Genomic DNA, 25,846 nt, shown 5'->3' with positions numbered 1-25,846 from the left:
CAGTTTTCCATGAGACCATTTGAATATTTGCTTGAATTAAAGCTTAAAAGTTAATACTTTGCAGGATTGAGCAGGTAACAAATATCAGTTAGGCTTATCAACTGAATATGCAAAGCAGGTATCAGGGATGATGATATTTTACCATTATGTGGTTTTGGGTTTTTTTTGCATTACTGCCATAGTTAAAAGCAACAGGAAGCCTAAAAATAAATAAATCTGAGAATTTTCTATGGAAAACTTCTGAAATGAACCCACTGGTCAGTTCCATCCTCCCAGGATTTTCTTCATTTTCCAGATCTTAATTAGTGACTGCAGCACATGCAGAGAAGATGGCAGTGAGAGCTGCAGTGGCCCTTGGGTCCTGTTTGTACCTACCTGTGATTTGGGAAGTTTACATCAGCGGGGTAGAATGAAGTGTTCATTTCAGCTGTAATTTGTGATCCTTTTTTTGCTCTTCAGGGTTTGTTTCATGTGGAATGATTTACATATTCCTCTCTGAAACATTCAGCCTCTGAGGCTTCAGTCAGATGAATCTACCTTACACAAGTACAAATTCAAATAAAAAAATCAAAGTACTTCAGAAATGTGAAAAACGCCAATCACTTGTTTTTAAAATTTTAAAAGTTTATTAGTAGTAAGATGGTTATAAAAATAGTAATAAAATTAGAGTAATAAAAAAATTGGACGGTTGGGATTAGGACAATACAAGACAATAAAAACGAAGAGTTACAGACAGTCCAGGTACCTCTTTCTGGGCAAAATAAGCCCGAAAAAGGACCCACATTAGCAAAGGATTAACCCTTAAAAGCAACAGCTTGTTGCATATTCATACACCTCATGCATGGTGCATAAATTGCATTCAGACAAAGGATTCTGTCTGGTCAGTGTCACCTTCTTCCTCTTAATGAGTGAGGTGGGAAGAAGTTAGTTCCTTCTGATAATGGAGCAATAAATTCCTTTTCTCTGAAAGATTCAGGTGTCCTGTGGCTGCTGTCTCAGTGTAAGTACCTTATTCCTCTCTTTAAAAAAAGTATCTTACGTAGCATAGTTTCTATTTTAACATTATGTTATAAAAACTATATTTAACACACTACTTAAGAAAACGAATACACCATAACCTTCTAACATAACACATACAATATTCATTTGAATATCTGCGAAAAGCCGTTTTTGACAAGAAAGAAAAACACACTTTTGTGTCTGTGCTGTTTGCTGACTCAGAAACAGAAGGGAGGCTCAGCTTTAACGTGAACATTTTCCTTTTTTCTTGCAGCTGATGAGGAGCAGCAGCAGAATGTGGCAGCAGCAGCAGCAGGGGCCAGGCCCCGGCCCCAGGTGGAGGAGCGGGCAGAGGGGATGCCCCGGCGCCGCAGGAACATGGGCACCAGGCTGATGGCCCAGAGGAGAGCCCAGCAGGCAGAGGAGGGGCTGCAAGGTAACTCTGCCTTCAGCTCATCCTGCAGGCATGGAAAAAAACCTTCACAGCAGCTGTTCAAGCTGGGGAAGGGGTGCAGCTGCCTCCTGGAGGAAGTTGTTGGGTTTTGCTGATGGATTATTTGCGGTTTCGCCGTAATCTGTCTTTGTGGGGGGATAAAATGTAAAAAGGTAGGGATAGTGTAGAAAGTAATTTTGTTTTTGAGGAGTTGTAGTTGTATTAATTACTAAAGATTAATAATAAGTTTGGTTTTAATAGGTTACAGTTGTATTTGATAAAGATGAGCGTTATAAAAGAGAGGTTAAGAAGAGAACTAGTTTGTTAACTGTGCTGTGAAGAACTACCCATGGGAAATCACCGAGAAAGTATAAAAAATTTACAATACAATAACAGCATGTCTTCTCTCTGTACTTCATCACTTTTCTCTGTATACCCCTTACACTAAACCTCTGCCTCCTCCTGAGGTGAATCCTGGCTGTTTGTGGTGCCAGAGCTTTCACATCCTTCCTAAAAACTTTTGTATTTCCTTCTTAGCCATGCAGGGAATTAACTTAAATTGCCTTAATTTAGGTGACCTTATCACTCTCTACAACTCCCTGAAAGGTGCCTGTGCTCAGCTGGGGCTGGGCTCTTTCTCCAGGCAGCACTGACAGAACCAGAGGACACAGTCTCAAGCTGCACCAAGGGAAATACAGGCTGGATATCAGGAAAAAGTTTTTCACAGAAAGGGTGATAAATTTCTGTAGTGCTCTGCCTGGGGAGGTGGTGGAGTCACCATCCCTGGTGTGTTTAACAAAGCCTGGATGTGGCACTGGGTGCCAGGGTTTAGTTGAGGTGTTGGACTGGATGATCTTGAAGGTCTCTTCCAACCTGGTCATTCTGGGAATTCTGTAAATCTGGGGAAACAGAATCCACACCTTGCATTGAACAGCAAGCTGTAGTACATTACTGATTCCTTTTAAACGAGTGGGAAGCATTAATTCCCCTGTGTAATCTCTGCAAAACATGGAGTTCTCTCTCCGAGGAGCCATGCAGGTGGTGGTCAGGATCAAGAGGAGTTCCTGGAGATCACCACAAACTGCAGCATTTTGCCAGCAGGTTGTTGACAATGTGTTGTGTAAATCCTGTGCTGGATTTACAGGTCACAGCTATATTTCTGTAGCGTAGTCAAAAATATGGTGATAAATAACATCTTTCTACAGCCTGTAAGTATAATTCCCTTTTCTGGTGAAGCTTGACACATTATTCTCTTTATTGCTGGAGAGATGAGATCACCATGATTCACCCCCTGGATTCTTTCTACTTTCAGCTCGTGGGAGAAGTGTTCAGGCTTTCTGCTCAAGTTCTGGAGTTTGCAGTGGAGATCAGGGTGTCTTTGCGGTGTGCAGGAGGTGAAAGCACCGAGCACACAGCTCTGTGATGCTTTCATTAGGGGCTGTTTGCATTTTGTTGAGCTTTCCTTGCCCTGCATTTTGTAGGAAGCCTCACTTTGGCAGGTGAATGTCCTTTTCCAGCTAATTATGTTCAGCAGTTTCACAGATGGAGATTGGACAGGTGTGAACTTTTCAACTTTGGTTATTTCTTCTTGTGTGATAACATCCTGGAAAGAAAATGGAATCTAAAAATACTCAGTTTTCAACTCCAGACATCAAAAGTTTGAATGCTGAGGGCCGACAGTGAAGCTGTCAAAGCAAATGGCTCATCTTGTCTTATCTTACTTTGTCACTTTAGCAATAGAAGAATCTGTGTCATTGGGCTTTATAAATAATTCTTTTGCAGCTTTCTGTACATCAGATGCAAGTGCTGCTGCTTTTGCACGAAGTTCCCTTTGAAATGACATGCCTTCTTTTATTTGTTTTCCCTAATTTCTTACCCAAATTAAACCAGCTTCTTGCTTTTTGCTTCTGTGGGTGGTTTTATTCATATTTTGGGATGTTTTTTCCAAGTGGCTGAGCACAGGTGCACAGCAGGAGCAGCAAAGCCTTTGGAGAGTGAGCACAGACTTGGCAGAGGAGCTGTGGAGAGAAGCAGCTGTCCCTGATTCCCCAGCACTGAGGTGATCAGTGGCCATTATTAATTGGGATTAGCCACCCTCTGTGCTGCAAATCCTTCAGCCTGGCCCTGAGCTACCTGTCTTAGGTAAGGGATTAAGATACCTGTCTTTTGTAAGGGTTTTCCCCTTACAAAAGGATGTGTTAAATGTTTTAAAGCCCTCTCTGTGGACATGTGGCACAAGCCTGGAATCACTCTGGGATTTATCCCTTTTTTTAAAAATTTTCTCTGTGTCACTGCAGTATAGAGCAGTTTTGCCTGATTGCTGCTTGCATTTGAGCCAGCTGGAATGGCAAGTTCTCTCCACAGCAGGGTTTTGTGCTGAAGAATTCATTGACTCCTTGGAAAGACAGCCCAGTGCAGCACCAGGGCTGAAGAGCAAAATTATTTGGCAATTTAGAAACAGCAAACCCAAGCCAGTCTGGTTTCTCCACTCTTGCCTTTGAAAACTTCTGAACATCTGCAACCAAAGCAGATTTTTTTTTTGGTATGTTTGAATTTGTTGCAATATTTCACTGGTAAATTTCTGTTCCGTTTGTGGAATTTCCACTCTGGGCTTGTGCTGAACTTTGGGCAATGCTGCCTGATCCTTCTGTGTGTCACTCTGACTTCTGCCAAGAAGTGATTTCTTCACCAAGCCACTGCTGGAAGGGTCTGAGCAGTGACCTCAGGGAGGGTGTGGGGCTGCCCTGACCATCCCTGTGTCCCTGTGATGGTCACAAAGTGCAGTCAGGTAGGAAGTGCTGTTGCCACCTCAGAGTTCTGCCTGTTGGGAGCCAGTTCTGCTGACTCTAGGAAATGTCCCCAAAGCTGCACTTGCAGACTTTGGAGCTGTGGTTAGCATGAGGGTTTTCTGTTTTCCATCTAACCATCAGATTTCAATTCCAGAATGAGAAAGAAGCTTTGAGGGTGAAGTTGTAGCCCACGGTTTCTGCTGCCTGAGCTGAGCTGCTGTGTTGGTGCCAGGACTCAAATCTGTCACAGAACAATGGGGGAGGAAAAACAACTCCAAACCCTGGGCACTGAGATCAAAACCTTGAAAACTTCATTGTCCCTTCTGTAGCTTCAATTTTACTTGTCAGCCTGGATAAGGAATCATTTAATACAGAGATAGTAAATTATTATTTTCAATATTCAAATCTACACCCACTGCATTTTGGAGCAGAAAGTGATCCATCCATCTGATATTTCCATCAAAAACGTCATTTCCTCTCAAGTGACAAGAAACTCATGGGGATGAAATAATGACAGGTTCAGTTGGGTTGTCTTGATCCAGCTGTGCTAAAAATAGTGAGGGTGAGGGTTTTCTGTCACTTGGTTTTGTCTCAGACCAAAACCAGGTTGTAAATCTTCAGCTTTCTGGGGTAGCTAACTAAATCAGTTACGGATTGTCACAGGCAGACAATGCTGCAGCAGCAAATATCCTGACTTTCCTCCCAGAGAGAAAAGCCAGCAGGTGCTGGGTTCCTGATTGCCAGGGTCCATGGGACAGACCCAGCCAGGTGCCACCCTGCCTCGGGTCACTGAGCAGTGGTGGTCAGTGAGTGCTCCAAGGAGGTCACCTGCCAGGTATCATCACCTGCAGATACCCTCTGATGGACAAAGATTGCTGGGAGATGTTTCTCCTTGGTGACAAAGTGATTCTCAAAATGACTGAGACCCCTGAGCTGGGACTTTCAGGCTGGCTTTAGAAAAATGGTTGTGATTGCCTCAAATTGCCCAATTTCATTCCAGCCACAACGCTCCTGCCTTTCCTGCAGCCCTCTGCAATCTGGAGTCTTGTTAAAAACCTCTGTGCTCTGCACACCAGAGCAGGGTGCTGCTCCTTTCCCTGTGGAAAAGGAGTCTGGAAGGAGAGTTATTCATGGGGTTAGGTGGAGAGCCCAGCTAGCAGACTTAATTAACTCTGTTCGTCTTAATTTAAATTGAACCCAGACAGAGGTGGCTTTGTGGACTGGCTCCAGCCAAGATGAAAATGCTGCAAGGCAGAAATGGGTGAGGGTTTCAGGCATTAATCATTTAGGGCACAGAGGCCAAGCTAAGCAGTGGGAGAAGGGGATAAATTGGAGTTGGGGTGAGGGATGTTTGGGGTGTGTGGTAGTGTAAATAGCATTACCCATTTCCAATTTGAAATTCCTTTTATTTACCATCCAGGGAGGGTGTGCTTGGCTCTTGGTTTTGCCTGAGTGATGCTCTGAGTGCATCCCCTTGGATTCTCCTCACCTCTGGGTGGACATAAGGGTGTTTTGTTGTGAGCTTTTACTTGTGCAGAAAAAACATTTATCCAGCTCTCAAGTTGAGCTTGACCCTCCAAACCTTCTCCTTGTCCTTGAACACTGCAAAGAGCTCAGGGGTGAAGGTGCTTCTCTTGAAACTGCATTTTGGAGCAGAAAGTGACCCATCCATCTGATATTTCCATGAAAAATGTCATTTCCTCTCAAGTGACAAAAAAACTCATGAAGATAAAATAATGACAGGTACAGTTGGGTTGTCTTGATCCAGCTGTGCTAAAAATAGTGAGACTTTTCTGTCACTTAGAGGGGTGTGTCAGGCCAAACCTTTGCTGCTGTGGATGTGAGGGAGAGAGAAACTGGTGGTTATAACTGCCCTAAATCATGGTGTGGTGAGCAAGAACCAGACTTGTCTAAGAAATGCCAGCACTTTCCAAAATGTCCCACAGAACCTGATTTGACTTGTGGATCATTGTTTTGGTTTGGTTTTTTAACAAACAAAGTAAGGACTCCCTCAAAGAAATAATCTGCTTTTGTCAGGTTGCTTTTATTATTTTTAAATATTATTATTATTTAATATTTTATTATTTAATAATAGAAATAATAGTAGAGAGCCCTGTCTGTGGGCTCTCTACTTCTGGCAGCAACATAAAACTCCCAAAGGTTAAATATCCCAACATCTGCATGGCTTTTCTCTGAGCTTTTGGCATCGTGCAGCTGAGCACAAGTGTTGGAATCTCCAGTACAGTGAACATTTGGTTAAATTATTTTACTTCCACAGCATCAGTAATGATAAATCCAACAGCTTTTGACAGTTTGAGTGCTTGGGCTTGTAAAATAAAACATGGTAAAGAAAAGTTTGTGAGTGAAACATAAATTATAAGTTCCTCTCTTCTTTTGCATGGCAAGGTTTAGAGATGAGAATCTCACATTTTTCTAAGTATTAATCACTGTTGGGAAAGAAAGCAAAAAACAAGGTTTTAAAAGTTTTTAAAATTATAATGATTGGGCATTTTAAAATGCTTTTTATTGCTTTGTGTGGTATCTAAGCTCAGCTTTCAAATCGTGCAGCTAAAAAAAAATCTTGTGTGAGTGTTTTCTGCTACTTTTTTGGGGAAAATAATGTAAAAATAATTCTTCATCCCCATTAAGTGATGGATATTGTGCATAAGTTCAAGAAGAATGTGTTTGTGCTGAAATCTCTTAAAATAAGCATTTTTCTGAGCACTGAAAGCTCTGGAAAATGTGTAAATTTAGAAGCAGTGATGTGGTCCCACGCTGTTCTTGTGAAATGGAGCTGCCTTAATTGGCGTAGTACTTGAAATTATTTTCATGCTTAATCAGTAGGAAAACCTTTCTAGTACAGTTAAACTTTGACTAATATCCCAACTGGTGAATCAAAAGTCAGTTTAGCCTTGCTGCTCCTCGTGCAGTGAGTTTGGTGCTGTCAGAGTGCCCCCAGTGAGAGGCTGATCCTGCTCAGGCACAGCCAGGCTGGCCAGGGACAGCTCTGTGGTTTCTCACTTCTGCCAAGTGCTTTTAGCTGAGAATAAACTTCACATTCTGCTCTGAAGGTCTGGTCTTTGTGTCTGCTGCACTTTTCTGCCCTAAATGTTGCTTGCTTTGTGGCTTCAGATTAATAAACCAATTTCTTGTTCAGTTTCTAAATTAAAAAACACAAAACTCAAGGCTAGTTATTAGGCTGTAATTAATCCCACCACAGGATTGTGTTACTGGGGAATGGCCACAGCTTTCCAGTGGCTGGTGTCACACATCTGTTGGGTATTAATTACCTGCTGTTAATAACATTTGCTGCTTTTGCCTGGCATTTTCCCCCCTCCTTTCTCTTACTCCTTTTGTTAGGTGCTGCATAAATAGTAAATAAGGCAGCTGGCTGTGCCCAAAGGACTTTCTGGGAGTACCTGTGCAACTCTCATTCTTTTTCATGGATGGGAATCCATTTGCTTCACCCAAAATTTAAAAGGAAGCAAAACAAGGACAGCTAGACCAGGTTGGATGGGGCTTGGAGGTCTGGTGGAAGGTGGGAGTGACAGTGGGGTTGGAACAAGATGATCTTTAAGGTCCTTTCCAATCCAAACCATTCTGGGATAACTAAAATACACAATGGTGGTTGTTTATTTTGGAAGGTTTTGTCTGTTCTGTACACACTACAGAATTCTGTTAAATTTCTGTCCTGCTAGAGAACATCAGCACACTTACTAAAGGTACTGGGAAGCATTTTTTAAAAGAAGTCTGGAAATTTCCAGTAATTCAGACACATCTGTGACTGATAACCTCCCTGTTGTGCTGCCTCTCAGTATGTTCAAAATATCAATGAAAAGCAAAGATTCCCTGAAGCCACCTCTGAGCTGGGCAGCAGGGAGCCCCACGTTTGTGTAAGGCAGAGTGTGTCACACTGGTTGTGCTTTCTCACTCTGGATGGGAACTCCTGGGACTGCTGAAATCACAGAAAGGTTTGGGTTGGAATTGATGTTAAAGCTCATCCAGTGCCATGGCAGGGACACCTTCCACCAGCCCAGGCTGCTCCAAGCCTCATCCAGCCTGGCCTTGGACACTTCCAGGGATCCAGGGGCAGCCACAGCTTCTCTGGCAAATCCATTCCAGGGGAAAATTCCTTCCCAGAATCCCATTTAAATCTCCTTTTTTTTTTTTGGTTTTAATGCTGTCAGAGCATGGGGTTTCCCAGCTGAGCACAAATCCAGGCTGCCCAAGCCCAGCACTTGGGGATGCTGAGCTGCTTTCATGAAGTGACCCTCCTACCCCCCTCCCAAGCTCAGGAACATGTGGAGTCCAAGTTCCTGTGGACTCACTCCCCACGGAGTCTCCCAGTGCTGTCACAGCCACAAGTGTGTGAAAAGTGATTGTTAAAAGCTGCTGAAACAATCACTGCTGGATTAAAATGAAATAAAGAATTGCTGGCTGTGTGCAGCACCCTCCCTGCTTTTGGTGGAGCTGTGACAGCAAATGGATTCAGAAAATGCTTTGACTGTGTGTTGATGTTGCTGTCAGCACCTTCAGCTTTATTCAGGAAATTTTAATTCAGTAAATTTTGATTGCAGCCAGGTTTAGTGCCCTGGTGACCTTTGCAGCTCTGCTGGGTCATGTGCTGTGTCTGCATCCCCATCTCTGCCTGTTGATGGGTGGAGCTCCACACACTGGAGGAAGTGGTGCCTAAGGGGTCACATCAGATGCTTCAAACAGGAGGAAAGAAATGCTCCTGAGCAACAAAGGTGTGTTTGATCCAGGACTGGGGAAAAAAAAAAAAAAGGCTTTTAAACAAGCCTTCCTTAGATTTCTGGCTCAGGTAATCTTAATATAGATGAAATCTGAGGAGCCCTCAGGTGGAACAGTGTCATCGATGGTGTTTTATACTTGTGGTGTTTGCAAGAAATAATTTTCTAAACAATAATGCCAGAACTGAGCTGTTAATTTTGGAGTCATAACTGCTAGTGCTGGGTGTGCTCACCCATTGTGTTTGGAGCTCACCTCGATGCTGTATTTAAAATATAAATAAAGTTATTTAAAGCATCATTAAAATTACAGAAGCATCTGTGTCAGGTCTGAGTATCCCTGGTGCAGGAAGGGGGAACCCTTTTGATCATCTCAGTAATCAGACTCCAGTAATTCTCTCAAGCCCAGCTCAGCAACCAGGCTCACATTAATTCCATCTCCTGAAAACTGCTGTTATTTGAGAGCCACCTCCACAGCTCTCAGATACATTTATTTCTCATGATGTCTTGGCAGTTTAACCATAGTCCCATTCTGTGTCTTGGAATTAGTAAAACAAGAATGTTTCCAACCTAATTCTTCATAAAAAAAGAAGTGGGAGTGTCATTCATCCATATGCTCTTTTCATAGCAGCTTTTTGGGTTCCCAAAAAAAAAGGGACCAGGTGCTCTGGAGAGATCTCCCTCTAAAAAACATCGTGGCACAAACCTCTTCCAGTTTGGATCTGAAGTCAGCAGCGAGCAGAGCAGCACTGGGGATGCTCAAAGCATTAATTATTTTCCCCAAAAAGGGGATCCAAGTGTGAGAGTTTTCATTTTGAGCCTGCCATGACTGTGGATTTGTTGTGTGGTGTTTGTGCAGTGAGCTGAGGATTTCTCTGGGAGTGCTGAGCTCAGTCCCCAGCCCTGATTTAGACCAGCCAAAAAAGTGGCTGGGAGGAAATGGCTGCATTTAAAAGCTCTTCTGCCTCAGCCCTTGAGTGAGCACAAATCCTCATTTGCACACCCTTTGAGCATAAAACCCTTTCATATTTCACCATTGCAGAAATCACCTCTGTAAACAACCATTTGTCATACAACAGGCAAATATTTACATGTCATTTTCTTGCAGGCAGACCCAAGATTTGCATTTCAAGGATTTTTTTTTTCCTCCCTCAGCCCTGAAAGGTTTTTTCTGTCAGAACCAGTGGATGAGTGGGGTGCCTCTGAATCCCAGTTTTTCAGTGGATGTCTGTTGTACAAAGCCTGGGGGTAACTGAGAAGAAAAAGTCTCTGCAGGCCAGTGTTGAGCAGATAAATAATGACAACCATTAGCACAATTCCTGTATCAGAGAAAATCTCTCTTTTAATTGTGGAAAGCAGGAAATATTTATGAAAAGCCTCCCTTCAAAGGATCAAGGAAATTTTTATTTCTCCTTTCACTTGAGTGTGTGTTTGCCTTGTTACTTCTGCTCTGTGGCTTTGGCAGTCTCCTGTGATTTTTTTTCCCTTTTTTCCATCTAAAAGGTCTTGTCTGAAGCGTGTGTGTGTCTCCTTTTCATCTGCTGCTGCTTTCCTAGGCAGCACTGAACTTTCTCCAAGGGACTTTTTGACAGATGATTTAAAATTTGTCATTTTGTGCAATGTTGCAGAGGAAGAGGATGCTGAGGAGGTGCCAGAATTTCAGGTGTCTGGGAAAATTGGAGCAAAGAAGCAGAGGAAATTAGAAGAGAAACAAGCCAGGAGAGCACAGAGAGAGGTGAGTGTTTCCTGCCACGTATTGAGCAGAGCCTGAACAGCTCAGCAGAGAGCTGGGAATGACACAGAAAGGCAAAGGCAGTGTCATCACTGAAGGCTTGGTTTATCTTAAAAATGTCAATTCAGCTTTTGCTGGCCCAAGAGGGCCGTGGAAAACTGTGTCTCATTTTCTTTCCATTCAGACTCGTGGGGAGGAGAGGAGTTCAGCTCTTGAATGCTCTTTCTTGGATGTTTCCACTGCTTCCCAGCCTCATGTCAGCACTGTCTCCCCTTAAAAACACATTCCAGTCCCCCTGGTGCTGGTGTGACACCCTGGGCAGTGGTGAGGAGTGGTTCAGCTGCTCTCAGAGTGCAGAAATGTGGTTTGGTTTTATCTGTGTTTAGCCATATTTCTTGTTTTTACAGACTAGGGGAGATGAAAAGCTTTTTGGTGGTAATTCCAGGGAAGCAAGAGGCTTTTCAGCCTTCTGAAGGCAGCATTTGTGCATTTTCCTTGGAATTGTTCTTTTTTTTTTTTTCAGACTCTATATTGTTCTGTATGAACATTTTTAAAGCTTGTGAAATCCCAAGTTGGGAATTTTAGTGTCACCTGAGGTTTAAATCCAGTGTAGTAGATGGAGCAGTTGGTAATAAACTTAATTACTGGTTATATATATACTTCCATTATGAACCTTTTCTCACTCAGTGCTTTCATCATCTTGTTACTTTCCATACTCATTGAATTTAATTTTTTTTTTTTATTTTTTTTTTGGTGGAAAATGTGAGCAAAGTTGAATGAAGTTGGATAAGCATCAGTTGGTGGAACAAGGAATCTTCTATTTCATTTTAAAACACGCTGACTTTTATTTTCCCATGTAGACAGATAAATTCCTTGGATGGGGCTTTTTGTCAAAGCCAGATCATCCACTGGAATATTTTCTGCTTGTCCTCTTAAATATATTTTCAAATTGAAGTATCCTGAAGAGCCTGAAAAAAAATCTTTTAAAAAGCTAAACACACCAAGACAAAACCCTTTTTATTTTTCCCTCATTTTGCAACAACCTCTTTGTTGTAACAACAAAAATAAAATGATTTCAAGAGACCATTGCAGCTTTTTCTGTAAGAGATTCTGCCCAGGTTAATGATACATTTGAATGCACTTTTTTTACAGTGTGTGTTCCAAATCCGTTTTTTTTTTATTCCTTAAGGTCCTTTCTAACTAAACTTCAAGTGAGGAGAACTGGAATTCCATGACACAGCATTGCTTAACATCACTGTTGTAATAAGCTCATAGGCACATTCAAAAATTAATGAGATACAGATAAGACAAGTGAGGAGGGTAATTTCTAAATTTACCACAATGCTGAGTGTGCTGAAGGAGAGGAAGTGAAATAAGTGAGATTGTAGTGGCTTTTTATTATTATTCTTCTTTTTTGATGTTTCTTTCTGCATCTAAAAGGTGGTAAGAAACTCCTTCATGGTATAATCGTATGAAATTTTAAAATTAGATTCAAAAATTAGATTCAAAAAGAGTAAGGCTTGGCTTGCATCATGTTTATTTCAGGCTGAAGAAGCAGAGAGAGAAGAACGGCGAAAGCTCGAGTCAAAAAGAGAGGAGGAGAGGAGGAAAGAAGAGGAGAGGATTCGCCTGGAGGAGGAAAGACAGGTGGGAATAATTGTATTTAGTTATGGAAATACTGAGCCAGCTTTGCCTTTGGGATTGTTTCTGGGGGAGTTCTGTGCCCAGGGACCTCAGGCTCTGTCCTGCTCAGGATTTGGAGCTCAGGACTTTGCCCAGCCCAGCTCTGAGTGTCTCCCAAGGATGGAGATTCACAACTTCCCCTGTTCCTTGGGAGCTGCCAGCTGGAACCAGCAGGGCAGAAAGTGAAAGGCAGCAGCAGCAGCAGCAACTGATTTTGCAAGTGTTGTGTGAAATTGTATGATTTCATTCTAATTTTATGTATTTGCATGTGCTTCCCAATTAAAGATTCCTGAGCTGTGCATATGTTAGCAGGAGTGACCCAGAAAAACAGGTACTGCTCAGCTGAAATGCTTGTGCTGGATACTTTTCATTAGTGAGGGAGGAAAACTTGGACTTCAGAGCTGCTTTTTGTACTCAGGCCATCAGTGCTGGCTGAGAACTTCGTGCTCTGGTGCTGCTGCAAGTTGTGTGCTGGAAAGGACAGAGGTGTTCTGCACAGTTCTGAGATGAAAAATTGCAGCCTTCAGCTCCCACTGTGAATTTTTTGGGTTTTTTTGGAAATTTGTGTCTCTGCTTCATGGAGATTTATTTTAATTTGTTCCAAGAGCAGGTTGTGTAAGTGGGGTATGTTGCTGATAATATTTTAAAAAGGAAAAGATAATTTTTCCTTTCCTCTTTCGAGGGCATGAAGGCAGGATAAAGCAGTTTTAAAAAATAACCCATACATTGCACATACAGATTGTATCCATGAGATCTTTATGTGAATTTCCATTTAGCTCTGGGCTTATTCCCCACAAATCCTTTTCCTTCTGAACTCTCAGTTCCTTTCCATCAGTAAAAGTCTTGAATTTCAGAAATTGGAGTTGGGAGAATGTCAGCACTACAACATCAGGATATGATTTTGTAAAACAGCTTCACCAAACTTCCAGAGGACCAGTAATTCCACAGCTTCCCTTCCAAGATAGATGCACACATTTATTTTTTTAATGCTTTCCTAAAGTTCTGAGCACTCTTGAAACCCTGAATAACGAGTTGAGATGACTCCAGTGCTTTGGGGGAATTGTGACACGCTGGCTGGACAGTGACATTAAGTGACACTGGAACTTCCAATCCCTTGCAGGGTGGGAGCCAGAACAGCAGGTGAATTTTTAAGCAAATTCCACCTGAGCTGGGCCAGCCTGCTCCAGGGAAAGCTGTGGCACAGGACTGAGTTGTTCTGCTGGGATCTCACCTGAGCTTTAGCAATTCAGCTGGGTTAACCCAGGCAAAGTTGAAAAGTTCAGTAGAAAATAAAGGTGGAATTTCAACCAGGCATCTCTTCACACAGAAATATTTATTTACCTTCTTTTACTTTGGTTTCTGTTCAGTTGAGGGCTGTGTAATTTATTTTTGGTTGAATGAGGAAACTTACTTGTTTCTGGTTTAGTTTGCAGTATTCCTAGTAAAGGAGCACTTCTATTTCACATTGCTCAGGGAAAAAGAGTACAAACTAAGGCTCTGATTTTATTTATTTATCTGTTTATTTATTTTAAATATTGTGCCCAACAATCCACAGAGTACCTCCTAGAACTTGGAAAGTTGCCCAAATGCCTGAATCCAGCTTGGTCACTTTAGCCAAGTGACTATCCTGTCATTTTAAACTATTTTAGTGTGGTTTAATTATTTGTTTTCCCAGTATTTATCAGGACAGCAAGCCCACCCACCAGGCTACAACAGGAGCATTATTCTGCCTCTCAGAGGAAAGTGCTGTCAATATTTAATTTTTTTGCTTGTGTCTAAGTTGATAATCCAGTAACTGCTGAACATTTGCAGCGTGGATCAAGTAAATGTGTCTGACAATATTTAATGTTCATGCTCAGCTGTTTTCTGGTCATTTTAAATTTGTCTTCATGGAGCCTGTAACAGGAAACAAAAATTGAGGAGAGCCTGTCCTTAGGCTGGGAACATCTCATCTTTCCAATCTTGTTACAGACTGATGGTGTGATGGAAAAGGCAGAGCCTCTGAGAGGATCACTGGGTTTATGGAATACACAGGATAAAATGTCATTTCTTTTCCTCCAGAGGAGGAATTCTTCATTGCCACAAGTAATGGCTTGTCACCAGGAATGCCCTGTGCACTGCACATGTGATGATTCCATTCCCTCACCTGAATTAGGAGGTGAAAAGGCAAAATTCTGAGAGACACCTCAAGCAGTGACTGATAAGAGATAAAAACCAGGGGGCAGCTGTTTTTTTAGAGGCATTTTGGTCACTGACATTGCTGTAGTTTATATAACCCCACAAGGCACAAAAAATTCAGTTTATCACTGAAGTTTGCCTGGGAAATGTTGCAGTTTTCAGGTACCTCCTTTTCCCCTTCCTCTCCCAGAGTATTTCTGCAGGTTCACTGTCAGGGGCAAGTCCCCAAACAAACACAACTTTGATACCTAAATTCCACTTAAACCCTTTTTTTTCAGTCTTTTTCCCAAGAACTGCTACTAAAATTGTGCTGACAGGTGGGAGCTGTACCTTGAGGGAGTTATGGGAGCTAAAATCTTGCCTAGCCTTGAGAAAAATACCCTCTGCTTCTATGTGAGTAGATTTGTGTGCACTTATAAATAAAATGTGGTTGCCCCTTGGCTTGAGTGTTGCAAACCAGATCATGTATTTTTAAATTCAAGTTTCCTTTCCAGTGTTCTGCTGAGCTGATTGGCTGATTGGCTCCTTTATAATTGGCATTTGCTTCAGCTCTGCTTTACCCTGGGGATTTCCCTTTCACTCTTGGAGTTTTTTGGTGGTGAGCTGGTTTACCAGCTGACACCTTATCAATGAGAGTGAATTTCCTCTGATGTTGCAAAACAGAGTCTTCAGACAAAACCTGGCAGATTGCTCACAAAAAAAAAGCTCTTTTTCCTTTGTGCACAGAGATCTTGGTAAATTTGCATTGAAGTGCCTAAACGCACTTAGATTTTGGTAAATTTGCATTTAAGTGCCTGAATAAAAATGGTTTTTATCTTCAGAGCTGTAGAAATGGGGGTCAGCCAGGATCACAAGGATCCTCTGGAAGGTTTGACCCTAAAGTTTTGACTCTGTAAAAAGAGGCCCAAGTTTTAGTTGTTTTATTTTGTGAGCAGCAGGATTTATGTGTGTCTCAGCAGAGCTCTTCATTCATTATCTGTTTGATATTTATATCCATTTTTCCTACATTAACAGTGCATTTCTTGAGGCTGATGGAGAACCACTCCATAACTGCAGTTTAAGCATCAGTTTTCAAGTGTGCATACTTCCCTCAAAATTAATTTCTCCTAAGGGAGTACAAGTTGAAAACCTTGCAAAAAAACCTCATTCTCCTCAGATTTTGAGGGTTTGAGGACAACTCATTCTGTCTGAGCAGTGAGGGGGGCAGGAATCCTACAAATCCATCTGCTCTGTGCCAAATTATTCTCTGCAAAGTCCCTTTTGGCTTCCTGAATATTGTCACTGTATTCTGACAATACAAAACAGAATGCTGTACAAGGAGGGATTCTTTGATCCATGGTCCTCTAAACACTCAGGATGCTGTCCCTCATCCTAAAAATTCAGGAAACAGCCACAAATAAAGGCAGGTGGTGCCTGAAGAGTGTCCAGTGTTTGCTCTGCCTTCCTCACTACCACTGAGGTTTGCTCCACCCAAGCAGCATCCTGAGCAATCTGTGATCCCAAAAAATCAATGTGTGCTTCCAGCTGGGAGCCTGAGAGAGTTTTTGGGATGCTGTGGGTGTCACCTGGTAAAAGGTGTGCTGGAAATAATCCCTGGGATCAAGGCAAGGGGCAAACAGAGGGTGAAAGGAGCCTCGCAGCACATCCAGGTCCTTGGTGGGCACGGGAGGTTGGGTGGAAAAAAGGAAACAAAGGTTTGAGTGATCATTTATTTACTTATTTGTTCAATAAAGGTGTGGTCTGAGTGGGATAGTCTGTTCTTCACATGCAGTGGAATAAACTAATGAAAAAGAAATCTTTGTTCAAGGCCCCATTTTGGGTAACATTTAGATGGGTGAGGAGAGAGGCAAGCCTGCTTAAAAAAAAATTTAAAAAAATATAAAAGCAGGCAGCTGAAGATGAGCATCTGCACTTACCACATTTCCATCTGCTGGGATTTCCCCAGCACCCCACCCATGGCTGGGGGGTGGCCCAGCCACTCTGCTCTGAGCCAGCAGCCCAGGAGGAGCCTGAGTGCCAAAAATGTGGGGTTTGAAAGCTGGGTTTGAGCTCAGGAGGAACCTTGAGGCCCAAAATGTGGGGTTTGAAAGGTGGGTTTGAGCTCAGGAGGAACCTTGAGGCCCAAAACGTGGAGTCAGAAAGGTGGGTTTGAGCTCAGGAGAAACCTGAGTGCCAAAAATGTGGATTTGAGCTCAAAAGGAGCCTTGAGGGCCAAAATGTGGGGTTCAAAATGTGGGTTTGAGCTCAAAAGAAACCTTGAGACCCAAAATGTGGGGTTGGAAAGGTGGGTTTGAGCTCAAAAGGAACCTTTAGTGCCAAAAATGTTGGGTTTGAAAGCTGGGTTTGACCTCAGGAGGAACCTGAGTGCCAAAATGTGGGGTTTGAAAGGTGGGTTTGAGCTCAAAAGGAGCCTTGAGTGCCAGAATGTGGGGTTGGAATGGTGGGTTTGAGCTCAGGAGGAACCTTGAGGCCCAAAACGTGGAGTCAGAAAGGTGGGTGTGAGCTCAGGAGAAACCTGAGTGCCAAAAATGTGGGGTTTGAGCTCAGGAGGAACCTTAAGGCCCAAAATGTGGGGTTTGAAAGATGGATTTGAGCTCAGGAGAAACCTGAGTGCCAAAATATGGGGTTTGAGCCCAGGAGGAGCCTGAGTGCCAAAAATGTGGGGTTGGAAAGGTGGATTTGAGCCCAAAAGGAGCCTTGAGGGCCAAAATGTGGGGTTCAAAATGTGGGTTTGAGCTCAAAAGAAACCTTGAGACCCAAAATGTGGGGTTGGAAAGGTGGGTTTGAGCTCAAAAGGAACCTTGAGGGCCAAAATGTGGGGTTCAAAAGGTGGGTTTGAGCTCAGGAGGAACTTTGAGAGCCAAAATGTGGGGTTGAAAAGGTGGGTTTGAGCCCAGTGCCCTCCGTGTGCCTGTGGCACAAAATCCTGGGCTCAGTTTGTGAGGAGACCCTGAGGGGCTGGGGGTGTTTCTGGGTTATTTGTATGGACAACACTGAGTTTTGTGGGAATTCTGCTGCCTAAATTTGAGCCTGCAGCTCCCACACAGCTGCTCCGTGGGCACGTGAGAGAAGAGAGTTAGAGAGATGGTCAAATAAAAAAATACTGTAAATAAATATAATTATTCTAAATAAATAGGAATAAATATTGTCAATAGACAGAAATAAATATTTAAAAATACAAATAAATATTCTAAATAAATAGAAATAAAGATTCTAAATAAATAGAAATAAAGATTCTAAATAAATAGGAATAAATATTCTAAATAAATAGAAATAAATATTCCCAGCCATCCTGACAGTGCCAGGGTTCCCCTACTCAGCCTCCACCTTGCTTCTCCCTGGGCACTTGTGCAAAGTCATCTCTCCTCTTGCTCTGAACCAAGCTGCAGTTTGGATAAATCCTTTTTTTTTTTGTCCTATAGATTGAATCATAGGTGAATTTAGGTTGTAAAGCATGTGAGGCTCTTCATGAATTTTTAATTTTTAGATGGAAAAAGAGCAGCTGGAGATATTTAGTGTTCTGGAGAAAGCTACAACCACCAGGGCTGACACAATTTAGCTGCCAAGGCAGTGCCTCAGAGCACCTGGAAATGCTCTGCTGAGCAAAATTCAGCATCTGGAAAACAAAATCCTGGTGGTAAAAGAGGGGCTGGGGGCTGATGCTTTGCCAGTCCCACAGCAGGGCTGCTCTTCTGCCTGTGTTGGGAATGGGAGTGCTGCTAGGAACCTGCTGGGATACTTCCAAAAAATGCAAGGTGCTGTTTTAAGGACCACAGGAAGGAGCCCTGCTCATTTTTTACATTCCAGAAGCAGGAAAATGGCTTTTAGTTGTTGTTTCTCTCAGTTAAATGGGATACTGTCATCTGATATATTTTTTTTTTTCTGCAGAACCATCTAGAAATTATTTACCAAAGCAATTTTGAGGCTTTGTGATTGTTTTTTTTCCTTTTTCCTCATTTCAAATCCTGCTGAATTACAGCCTCTCTAATAGACCAGGGGAAGAACATTATTCTTGTCTTTCCAGGATCAAGATTAAATTTAATGCACTTACAAGAAAAGAACAATTGCTGTTGCTTCCAAATGAAATATGGTTATGTTGTTCTTGGCATCTGGAGTGCATGTAAGGAAAAAAAAATCTGCTGTTGGATTAATTGTGGTGGTGATGAATGACCCAAAAATGATCTTGTTTTGTCTCAAGAGCTTCCTCAGATCTGTAGATTTTTCATGAGATAGCAGTTTAAAAAAATGGATTTGGCTTTGCAGATACACTGAGATCCTTTCAGTCCTGTTTTTGTCATTTTTGGATGTTGGCAGGGTTCTTTCTCCTGACTTTCTGGGAATTTGATGCAAAAATATTTATATATACATATATTTTTATATATTTTTCTATTCTTTTGAAAATATACATATTTTATATGTTTGATATATTAATTATATTTACATAATATAATAATTTTTTTAATTTAACTAAAAACAGGACCAAATACTCTTTGTTTTTTACCAAAAGACATATTTTTTAATATGAATATATTTTCTATATACTGAGTGACCTATTCTGTCTCTCTCTGTTTTGTTTGGTTTTTTTTAATGGAACAAATATTTACATTCCAGCTACTTAAGGAAGCAATTACCATATCAATGTCAAATTAGAAATCAATATCATTGTTCTTTAAAAAATCCATTTCTGTGCTGATGCTAGAGGAATGCCCTGGGATTGTCACTGAAATCTGAAGAACTCCTGTGTTTTTTCATCAGCCTCTGGAATGTGATGGAGCCAGAGGCCAGATCCTTTTGGAATCTCTTTGTACCAGGTGCTGCACAAACATAAATTCCTCTGTGCAGCATTTCCTGGAGGGAAACATTTTTGTTCTGTGTGAGCTATGGAATCTTTTCAATTGGAAAAGGCCTCTGAGATCATCAAATCCATCCTTCAGTGTTAGTCCAGCCTTCTCTTTGAGAAAAGCAAAACAAATTTTAAATTAAAATAATGGAAAGCTGCAAATGCAGGAGTTCCCAGGAAAAACCAGTTCTCATTTGGAACATTTTCTAAGCAATGTGTCACATCCCCAAAGGTTTAATCACCATTTTGATTTGTGAAGGTGTGAATTCCACAGAACCAGGCATCACCAGGTCACTGATGCTGGGCTTGGAGTTTTCTGGGCCAGCTTTATTGTGGCCTTTAAGGTTTTAATATTTATTTCAGGGTAAGCCATGAAGGTTTTTTATTGCAGATAACTAAAAGCTTTTGTTTAATAAACAAAAATAAAGTAAAAAACTCCTTTTGTTAATACAATCATGCCTTGCCTCCTGTGCCTAAAATACTTTATATAATTATTTATGTATTATTTAATTTTATATATTATCCATATAGGAAGTTATCATAAGCAAGAGGTTTTCCTTGAAAACTTGATTTTACTTGAGATTTTCACATTTTCTCTCCACCAGTGTAATCCAGTGTCCCTTGTGAGCACTCCCAGTGTCCTGCAGTGGCAGAGCAGACCTGGGGCCAGCAACCAAAAATGTGAATGTGGCATCAAAGTGCAGGGAGGGTCAGCTTTTCTGTGGGCTTTAAAGCTTTAATATTTATTTTAAGGTAGGCCATGATTTTATTTTTTTTTTTATTGCAGACAACTAAAAGCTTTTGTTTAACAAACAAAAAAATAAAGTAAAAAACTCCTTTTGTTAATACAATCACGCCTTGTCTCCTGTGCCTAAAATACTTTATATAATAATTTATATATTATTTAATTTTATATGTTATCCATATAGGAAGAAAGTTATCCTAAGAAAGAGATTTTCCTTGAAAACTTGATTTTACCTGAAACTTTTACATTTTCTCTCCACCAGTGTCCCTTGTGAGCACTCCCAGTGTCCTGCAGTGGCAGAGCAGACCTGGGGCCAGCAACCAAAAATGTCAGCGTTGCCTCAGAGTGCAGGGAGGGGCAGGGACTTCCTGTGAGGAGCAGCAGACTGATGCAAATGAAGCAGGCAGGGTGCTATTTAAGAGGTTTTCTGTCAGCTCTGCTGAGAACCAGCCCTGGCTGTGAGATGGTCACTGCCTCAGGGGTGGCTTCTGAAAGTCCTTGTGCCATCAGGGGACAGCTTAGACTCTGCTTAAAAACTTTTTATGTGCTGGCTGCAGAGAAAGAAGATGCTGCTTCACTTCAAACCTGACTTGGGAAAGAGCAGACTGACCACTTGTCATCTTTTCTGTCCAGGAAGAGGAAAAAAGGAAGGCCAAGGAAGAAGAGGAGAAGAGAGAGTATGAAGAGTACCTGAAGCTGAAGGAGAGTTTTGTGGTTGAAGAGGAAGGGGTTGAAGAAGCAATGACAGAGGAGCAGGTACGTGAGGCTGGTTCTGCAGTTCCCCTTCTCCTGTTAGACTTGCTGCACTCTGTCTGGTGTAAAATGAAATTAAAAGTAGGAGTCAGCCAAGGGTTTTTGCTTGTGAAAGCTGGACTGTGTCCGTGGCACAGGTTAACCCTGGAATATTTCCTGGGGAGTGCTGCTGTTCCTCATAGCAGACTCCTGCAGGGTATTTTAGAGCTCTGAGAGAACTTGCTGGAAATGAGTTCTGTCCTCCCTGTGTCTAAGAACTGAACTAAAACCCATCCTGGAATTCAGATAATCTCTCACTGTCAGCACTCTGCCTTACCCACAGAGACTGAGCCACTAAAGCTGAATTTGGAGTTGGAAAGTGCCCACAGACCTTGGGGGCAATTATTTGGCTTTGGCTTTATTTTCTACACCAAGAGAGCTGCTGTGAAATCAAATTAAAAGCCAAGCTCTTGTCTCAAAAGGCTTCTGATAAGGGAATCCTCAGGACAAACCCACACTGCTGCTCCTGTGGCTGCCTGCAGAGCTGCTGGGGGTGGTGGTTGAAATGTGACATTTGATATAAAATCACAGCAAACCTGAAGAAGTTTTGCTGTGCTGGGAGGCAGAGTTCTTGTTTTGTCTGCTGAAAACCTGTTAGACACAATTTATTTGCTGTCACATCCTGGAATTGCTCTTGGGTTGCAGCTGCCAATTTGAGCTGTCCAGTGCATTTCTTGGGGAGGATTTATTTCAGGGCCATGTGTGCATTTGCTGCTCTGCTGAAGAGACTCTGGAATTAAATGGATTTGCTTTAGTGTGGCTGAGAGTGGCTTTGAGCACAGCAGTTCTCAAGCACCATTGACTCATTACAGATTCTCTCTATGGACCCCTTCCCATCAAGAAAAATTCCTCCATCACACCAGGATTAACAGCAAGAGAAATTCTGTCTGCTGATGGGGAATTGCAGTGAGCAGCAAAACGCAGACTTTTACTGACAGCTCCTTCAAAAATCTGTACCTGTGCTGTTAGGAGATGAGATTATCCCTGTATATTGCTGTGTTCCACTTCAAACACCCTTTAAAGCTGGAATGTGGTGATTGTCCATGTTCCTACAGCTGCCTGTCAAGGAGAAATTCATCTCCCTCCATGTCTGAAGAGAAGGGTGTTCCTCACCTAAAAGAGTTTGAGATGCCTGCATCTCAACCTGAGATCATTTTGGTAGGGGTGGGGGAGCTAGAACTTGAATTGCAGGTGATTTAAAAGTCATATTCAGAAATAATAACAGGTACAGAGTTATGTGGAGGCAGGAGAAATGAGAAGGAAATTAAGTGGTGGCTGAAGTGCTGAAGCATTTCAGTATCCTGTCAGCAAAGCTGACTCTGCCTTGTGCTGAAAATCAAGCTCCTGACTCCAGAGCTCACCAGTTAATTAAGGCTGATTGATTTCTGGGGTTCCAGAGTAACCTGATCTCCTTCTAGCTTCAGTGCACAGTGTTTGCGTTGGCTCTGCAGTGGAGCTGCTCACTGGATTTCAGGTGCATGGCTCTGAAATGCTTGAGCCTCCCCAGGTGCTGTGCAGCTGCACTTGGCCATCTGCAGCTCCTGAGTCACTCTGGGTTTTCCTCTGCACAGAATGTCCTGGGTGTGTGACTTAATGATGCTTTAACTCACCCAGATGTGCTTATTTCAGGGTATTTGTGATGTGAAGAATAAAAAATTGTATGATGACCTTTCAGGAAACGTTTAAATTGTACCTGAGCCACATTCTGTCTCAAAAAATAGCTGTCAGAAATCCCTTATGAAGACTAAATCTAGATTATTTTTCTTCCCAGTTCAAAGTCTCAGAGTGTGTAGTTAAAACTTAGAAATTATGCAATCTAAACACTTTTATAGTATTTATATCAGCAAGTTTTTGATGCATTTAATGCTCATGAATTCCAAATATTAATTGTTTTCCTTGCTGTCTCCAGTCTCGCAGCTTTCTGATGGAATTCCTGGAATATGTTAAGGTAAGGTGCCTTTGGATTTTCTCCTTAGAAGGTGTGAAATAGCTTTTGTCAAAGAGGGCCATCTTTACTTCCTCTTTCATTCACTTAAATATTGAACAAGTAACAAAAGTGATCCCTTCAATAAGTGTCATTTACTGAAACAGCACAAACACAATTATCTAAAATAATTTAATTCCAGCTGGGTCCTGGCTTTTGGGGCAGGATGTGGCCTGGTGGATCTCCCTCAGAGTTCATGGAAGCAAAGTTTGCTGTGGATTGGGATTTGGGGCATTGAGGCCTTTTTTGTTTGTGAGCATCAGCCACTGATTTAAAAACAGTCTCCACGTGAGCTCAGCAGGAATGAGAGCTGCTGTGCCTGGAGGGTGTTTTGGAGCCTCCAACACTGGCACTGGGAAGCTCAATCCCAACTTTTCCTGTGATTCCTTCACTTTTTTCTATCCATGCAGTTTCCAGTGGTTTTTTATGTTCAGGGGGGGCAGTTTAAGAAGCAGCTGCCTTGTTTTAACCAGGGTGTGCCAGTCTCCCTTCCATCCCATTGTGTGGCTGAGTATTTAAAACCTGGGCTGTGTTCATTTATGCTTTTGATCTGTGAGGGCAAATGCTCTCCACTATTGCCATATCAAAGATCAAATGCATTTTTCTCCTCTCACTCCAACATTGCCATGCAAATCTTTTTTCCTAATGAATCCCTTTCTTCCTTTACTGGAATCTGGACTCTCAGGATGTGTGGCCTGTGTGAAAGGCTTCTCCAGCAAGCAGATCACTTGGACACTCAGTGAGCTGCTAATCAGTTTGTATCCCAAAATCTCACGTTTTGCACGTCCATTATCCCAGCCAAACCCTGAATTTACAGCAGATTTATCTCCTGGACTTAGGGATTTGCCTCATGGATAACTCCTTGGGGAGTCCTTTGGAGTGATTGCCAGGCAGTTCTGGACAGGAGCTCAGAGCTGAGCCCTGCAAAGCTCTGCTGGGCTGCTCTCTGCCTCTCCTTCACCTCTGTGGGTAAAAAAAGGAGATCCCAGTGTCCTTGGGATCTTCCACAAGCCCTGGGAGCTTTCCAGGGCATGACACAGCCAGGGCAGACTCTGCCCATTGCCCCAGGAGTTGTGGTGGATGGACCAGATTAGTCACAAGCTCCCAGTTGAGTGTTTCAGCACAAAATTCTGTATCAGTCACTTCATCTTGACGTCAGAGAAATTAAACTTGGGCTGGAAACAGAAGTCTGAATATTCGACACCTGATTTCCTCTGCAGAGCTGAGCTGCAGAACTGGGGCATCGCTTTCTTTCTCAAGTTTTAAGTATTTTTCTTTAATCTTGAAAGTGTGCTTAATGTATAGATTATGTATTGCCCTCATCTTCTGTTCTGTTCACAGAAACCATTGACAGGAAGCGGTGCTGAGCTGCTCGTAGCTGTCAGAAAAAATGTACAAATTAAGAGTAATTGGCTTTTTTTTTTTTTAAAAATAAAATTGAATTTAGCTCTTCTGATGAATAATTTCTTATGCTGGAGATAGCTCACCCCGTGCTTCATTCTTAAGGGTGTTGGGAGCAAAATGCAGCCTCTTGCTGTGGTTCATCCCTTGCTGAGGACAGCAGCAGCATCACCCCTAAAATGAGATTAATTCAGGAGAATGTGGATGTGGTTTTGTTGCTGAAGAGAAGCTAAGCCTGTCTCTGGAACGTGATGCATGTGGAGCAGTGTTTTATTCCCTTGGGACCTCTTGGTGTTGTATTCCAGAGTGTGGGGGGTGCATCCCCACCCCACCCCCTTGGGCTCTCATTCCCAGCAGGATCTGTCTTGGAAAGCTTCCACTAAACTTGGTCATTGAGGGGGAAGATCTCTAAGTGAAGGTTTAAGTCCTGTTTTTGCTGTTCGTGTGGCTTTGCACCAACCCCCCCAGTCCCTTTAGAAGAAGATGTGACGAATGTTGGCAGTTCCCAGCTCTGAGAACTGAATTCCATGGACTGGTTCCAGTTCCATGTGTTCAGTCCATGGTATTCAGTTCTCTAGCTTGGCTGCATCGAACTTCACAGCTGCTAAATCTGTGTGTGCCTTTCTTTTGGGTCTGATCTTATTAATGAAAAAGATTCATCTATTTCAGCCTCTCTTTATTTCTTCTGTGGCCTCCCAGTATGCTCTCAAGACCAGAAACAAAGGACTTTCTTGTTTGAAGTATTTAATTTGTTAATGGAGACGCAGCTCCTGTGGCTGTACAGACATGGATTGTAGGAATGTAAACCTGAATATTAACTGAGCTTTCCAACAGTTTTGTCTTTTCCAAGCTCCTTGCAAACACTGCATCCTTTTGCAGCTAAACAGATGAGTTCCTAAAACTTTGGCAGAGAAGAAAACAGGAACCAAGTAGCTCCAGACAAGCCCTGCAGGTGTTTTCTCTGGAGCTGCAGAGAAGCACAAAACCAGATGTGAGCAGTGGTGGCTGTGCCTTGACTGAGAAAAGCTGCAGGAAGCATCTGTCAAAAGCAAAATGACAATGTGCAGTTCCAGCAGTGACAATTTTAATAAGGTGTTGGCTTGCTTAGGAAGATTATTATGGCATTAATACACATGACATCAGTAAAACAGACTAAAGCACTTAATGCTGCCAGTCTTGCCTGGGTTTTATGTAAGTGCTGATACACACCAGTGGTGGTTTTAAAAGGTGCTTTGAAACATCCCTGAAAGAAGAAAGGGATCTTGATAAAACACTCTGGAAATTAAAGGTAGCAGCTGAGAAACTCAGGAGGTGGGGGAGCAGAGTCATGGCTGTTCCTTGTGCTCATCCCAGTGTCAGGAAAAGTCCAGGATCAAGGCTGGCAGATGTGTTTGAGTCTTGCCCTAAGTGGGTCAGAGCACTCAGTTTTTCCACAGAGCTCCCTGCTTTAGGTAACCTGAGAGTTTTTCATCACAGGAAAGTGCTTACTAGGAAAAGTTACTTAAAGGAACAGCTTCTGCTT

At 42.3% G+C, this 25,846-nt stretch overlaps 1 protein-coding gene across 1 annotated transcript in view; it reads left to right on the top strand.

The window, feature by feature from the left end:
* The window catches only part of DDRGK1 (DDRGK domain containing 1), a 35,922-nt gene that overhangs the window by 6,385 nt on the left and 3,691 nt on the right, over positions 1 to 25,846 (top strand). The window contains exons 2-6 of the mRNA XM_064419065.1: positions 1,274 to 1,435; positions 10,598 to 10,704; positions 12,247 to 12,348; positions 20,781 to 20,903; positions 22,849 to 22,887. Of these exons, the coding sequence (XP_064275135.1) occupies positions 1,274 to 1,435; positions 10,598 to 10,704; positions 12,247 to 12,348; positions 20,781 to 20,903; positions 22,849 to 22,887 (533 nt within the window). The remainder of the gene's footprint in view (positions 1 to 1,273; positions 1,436 to 10,597; positions 10,705 to 12,246; positions 12,349 to 20,780; positions 20,904 to 22,848; positions 22,888 to 25,846) is intronic.

Source organism: Passer domesticus, chromosome 4 (genome assembly GCF_036417665.1).
Source record: "Passer domesticus isolate bPasDom1 chromosome 4, bPasDom1.hap1, whole genome shotgun sequence".
Lineage (NCBI taxonomy): Eukaryota > Metazoa > Chordata > Aves > Passeriformes > Passeridae > Passer > Passer domesticus.
Note: the sequence above shows the minus strand (reverse complement) of the source record. Positions and strands in the feature narration are given on the sequence as shown.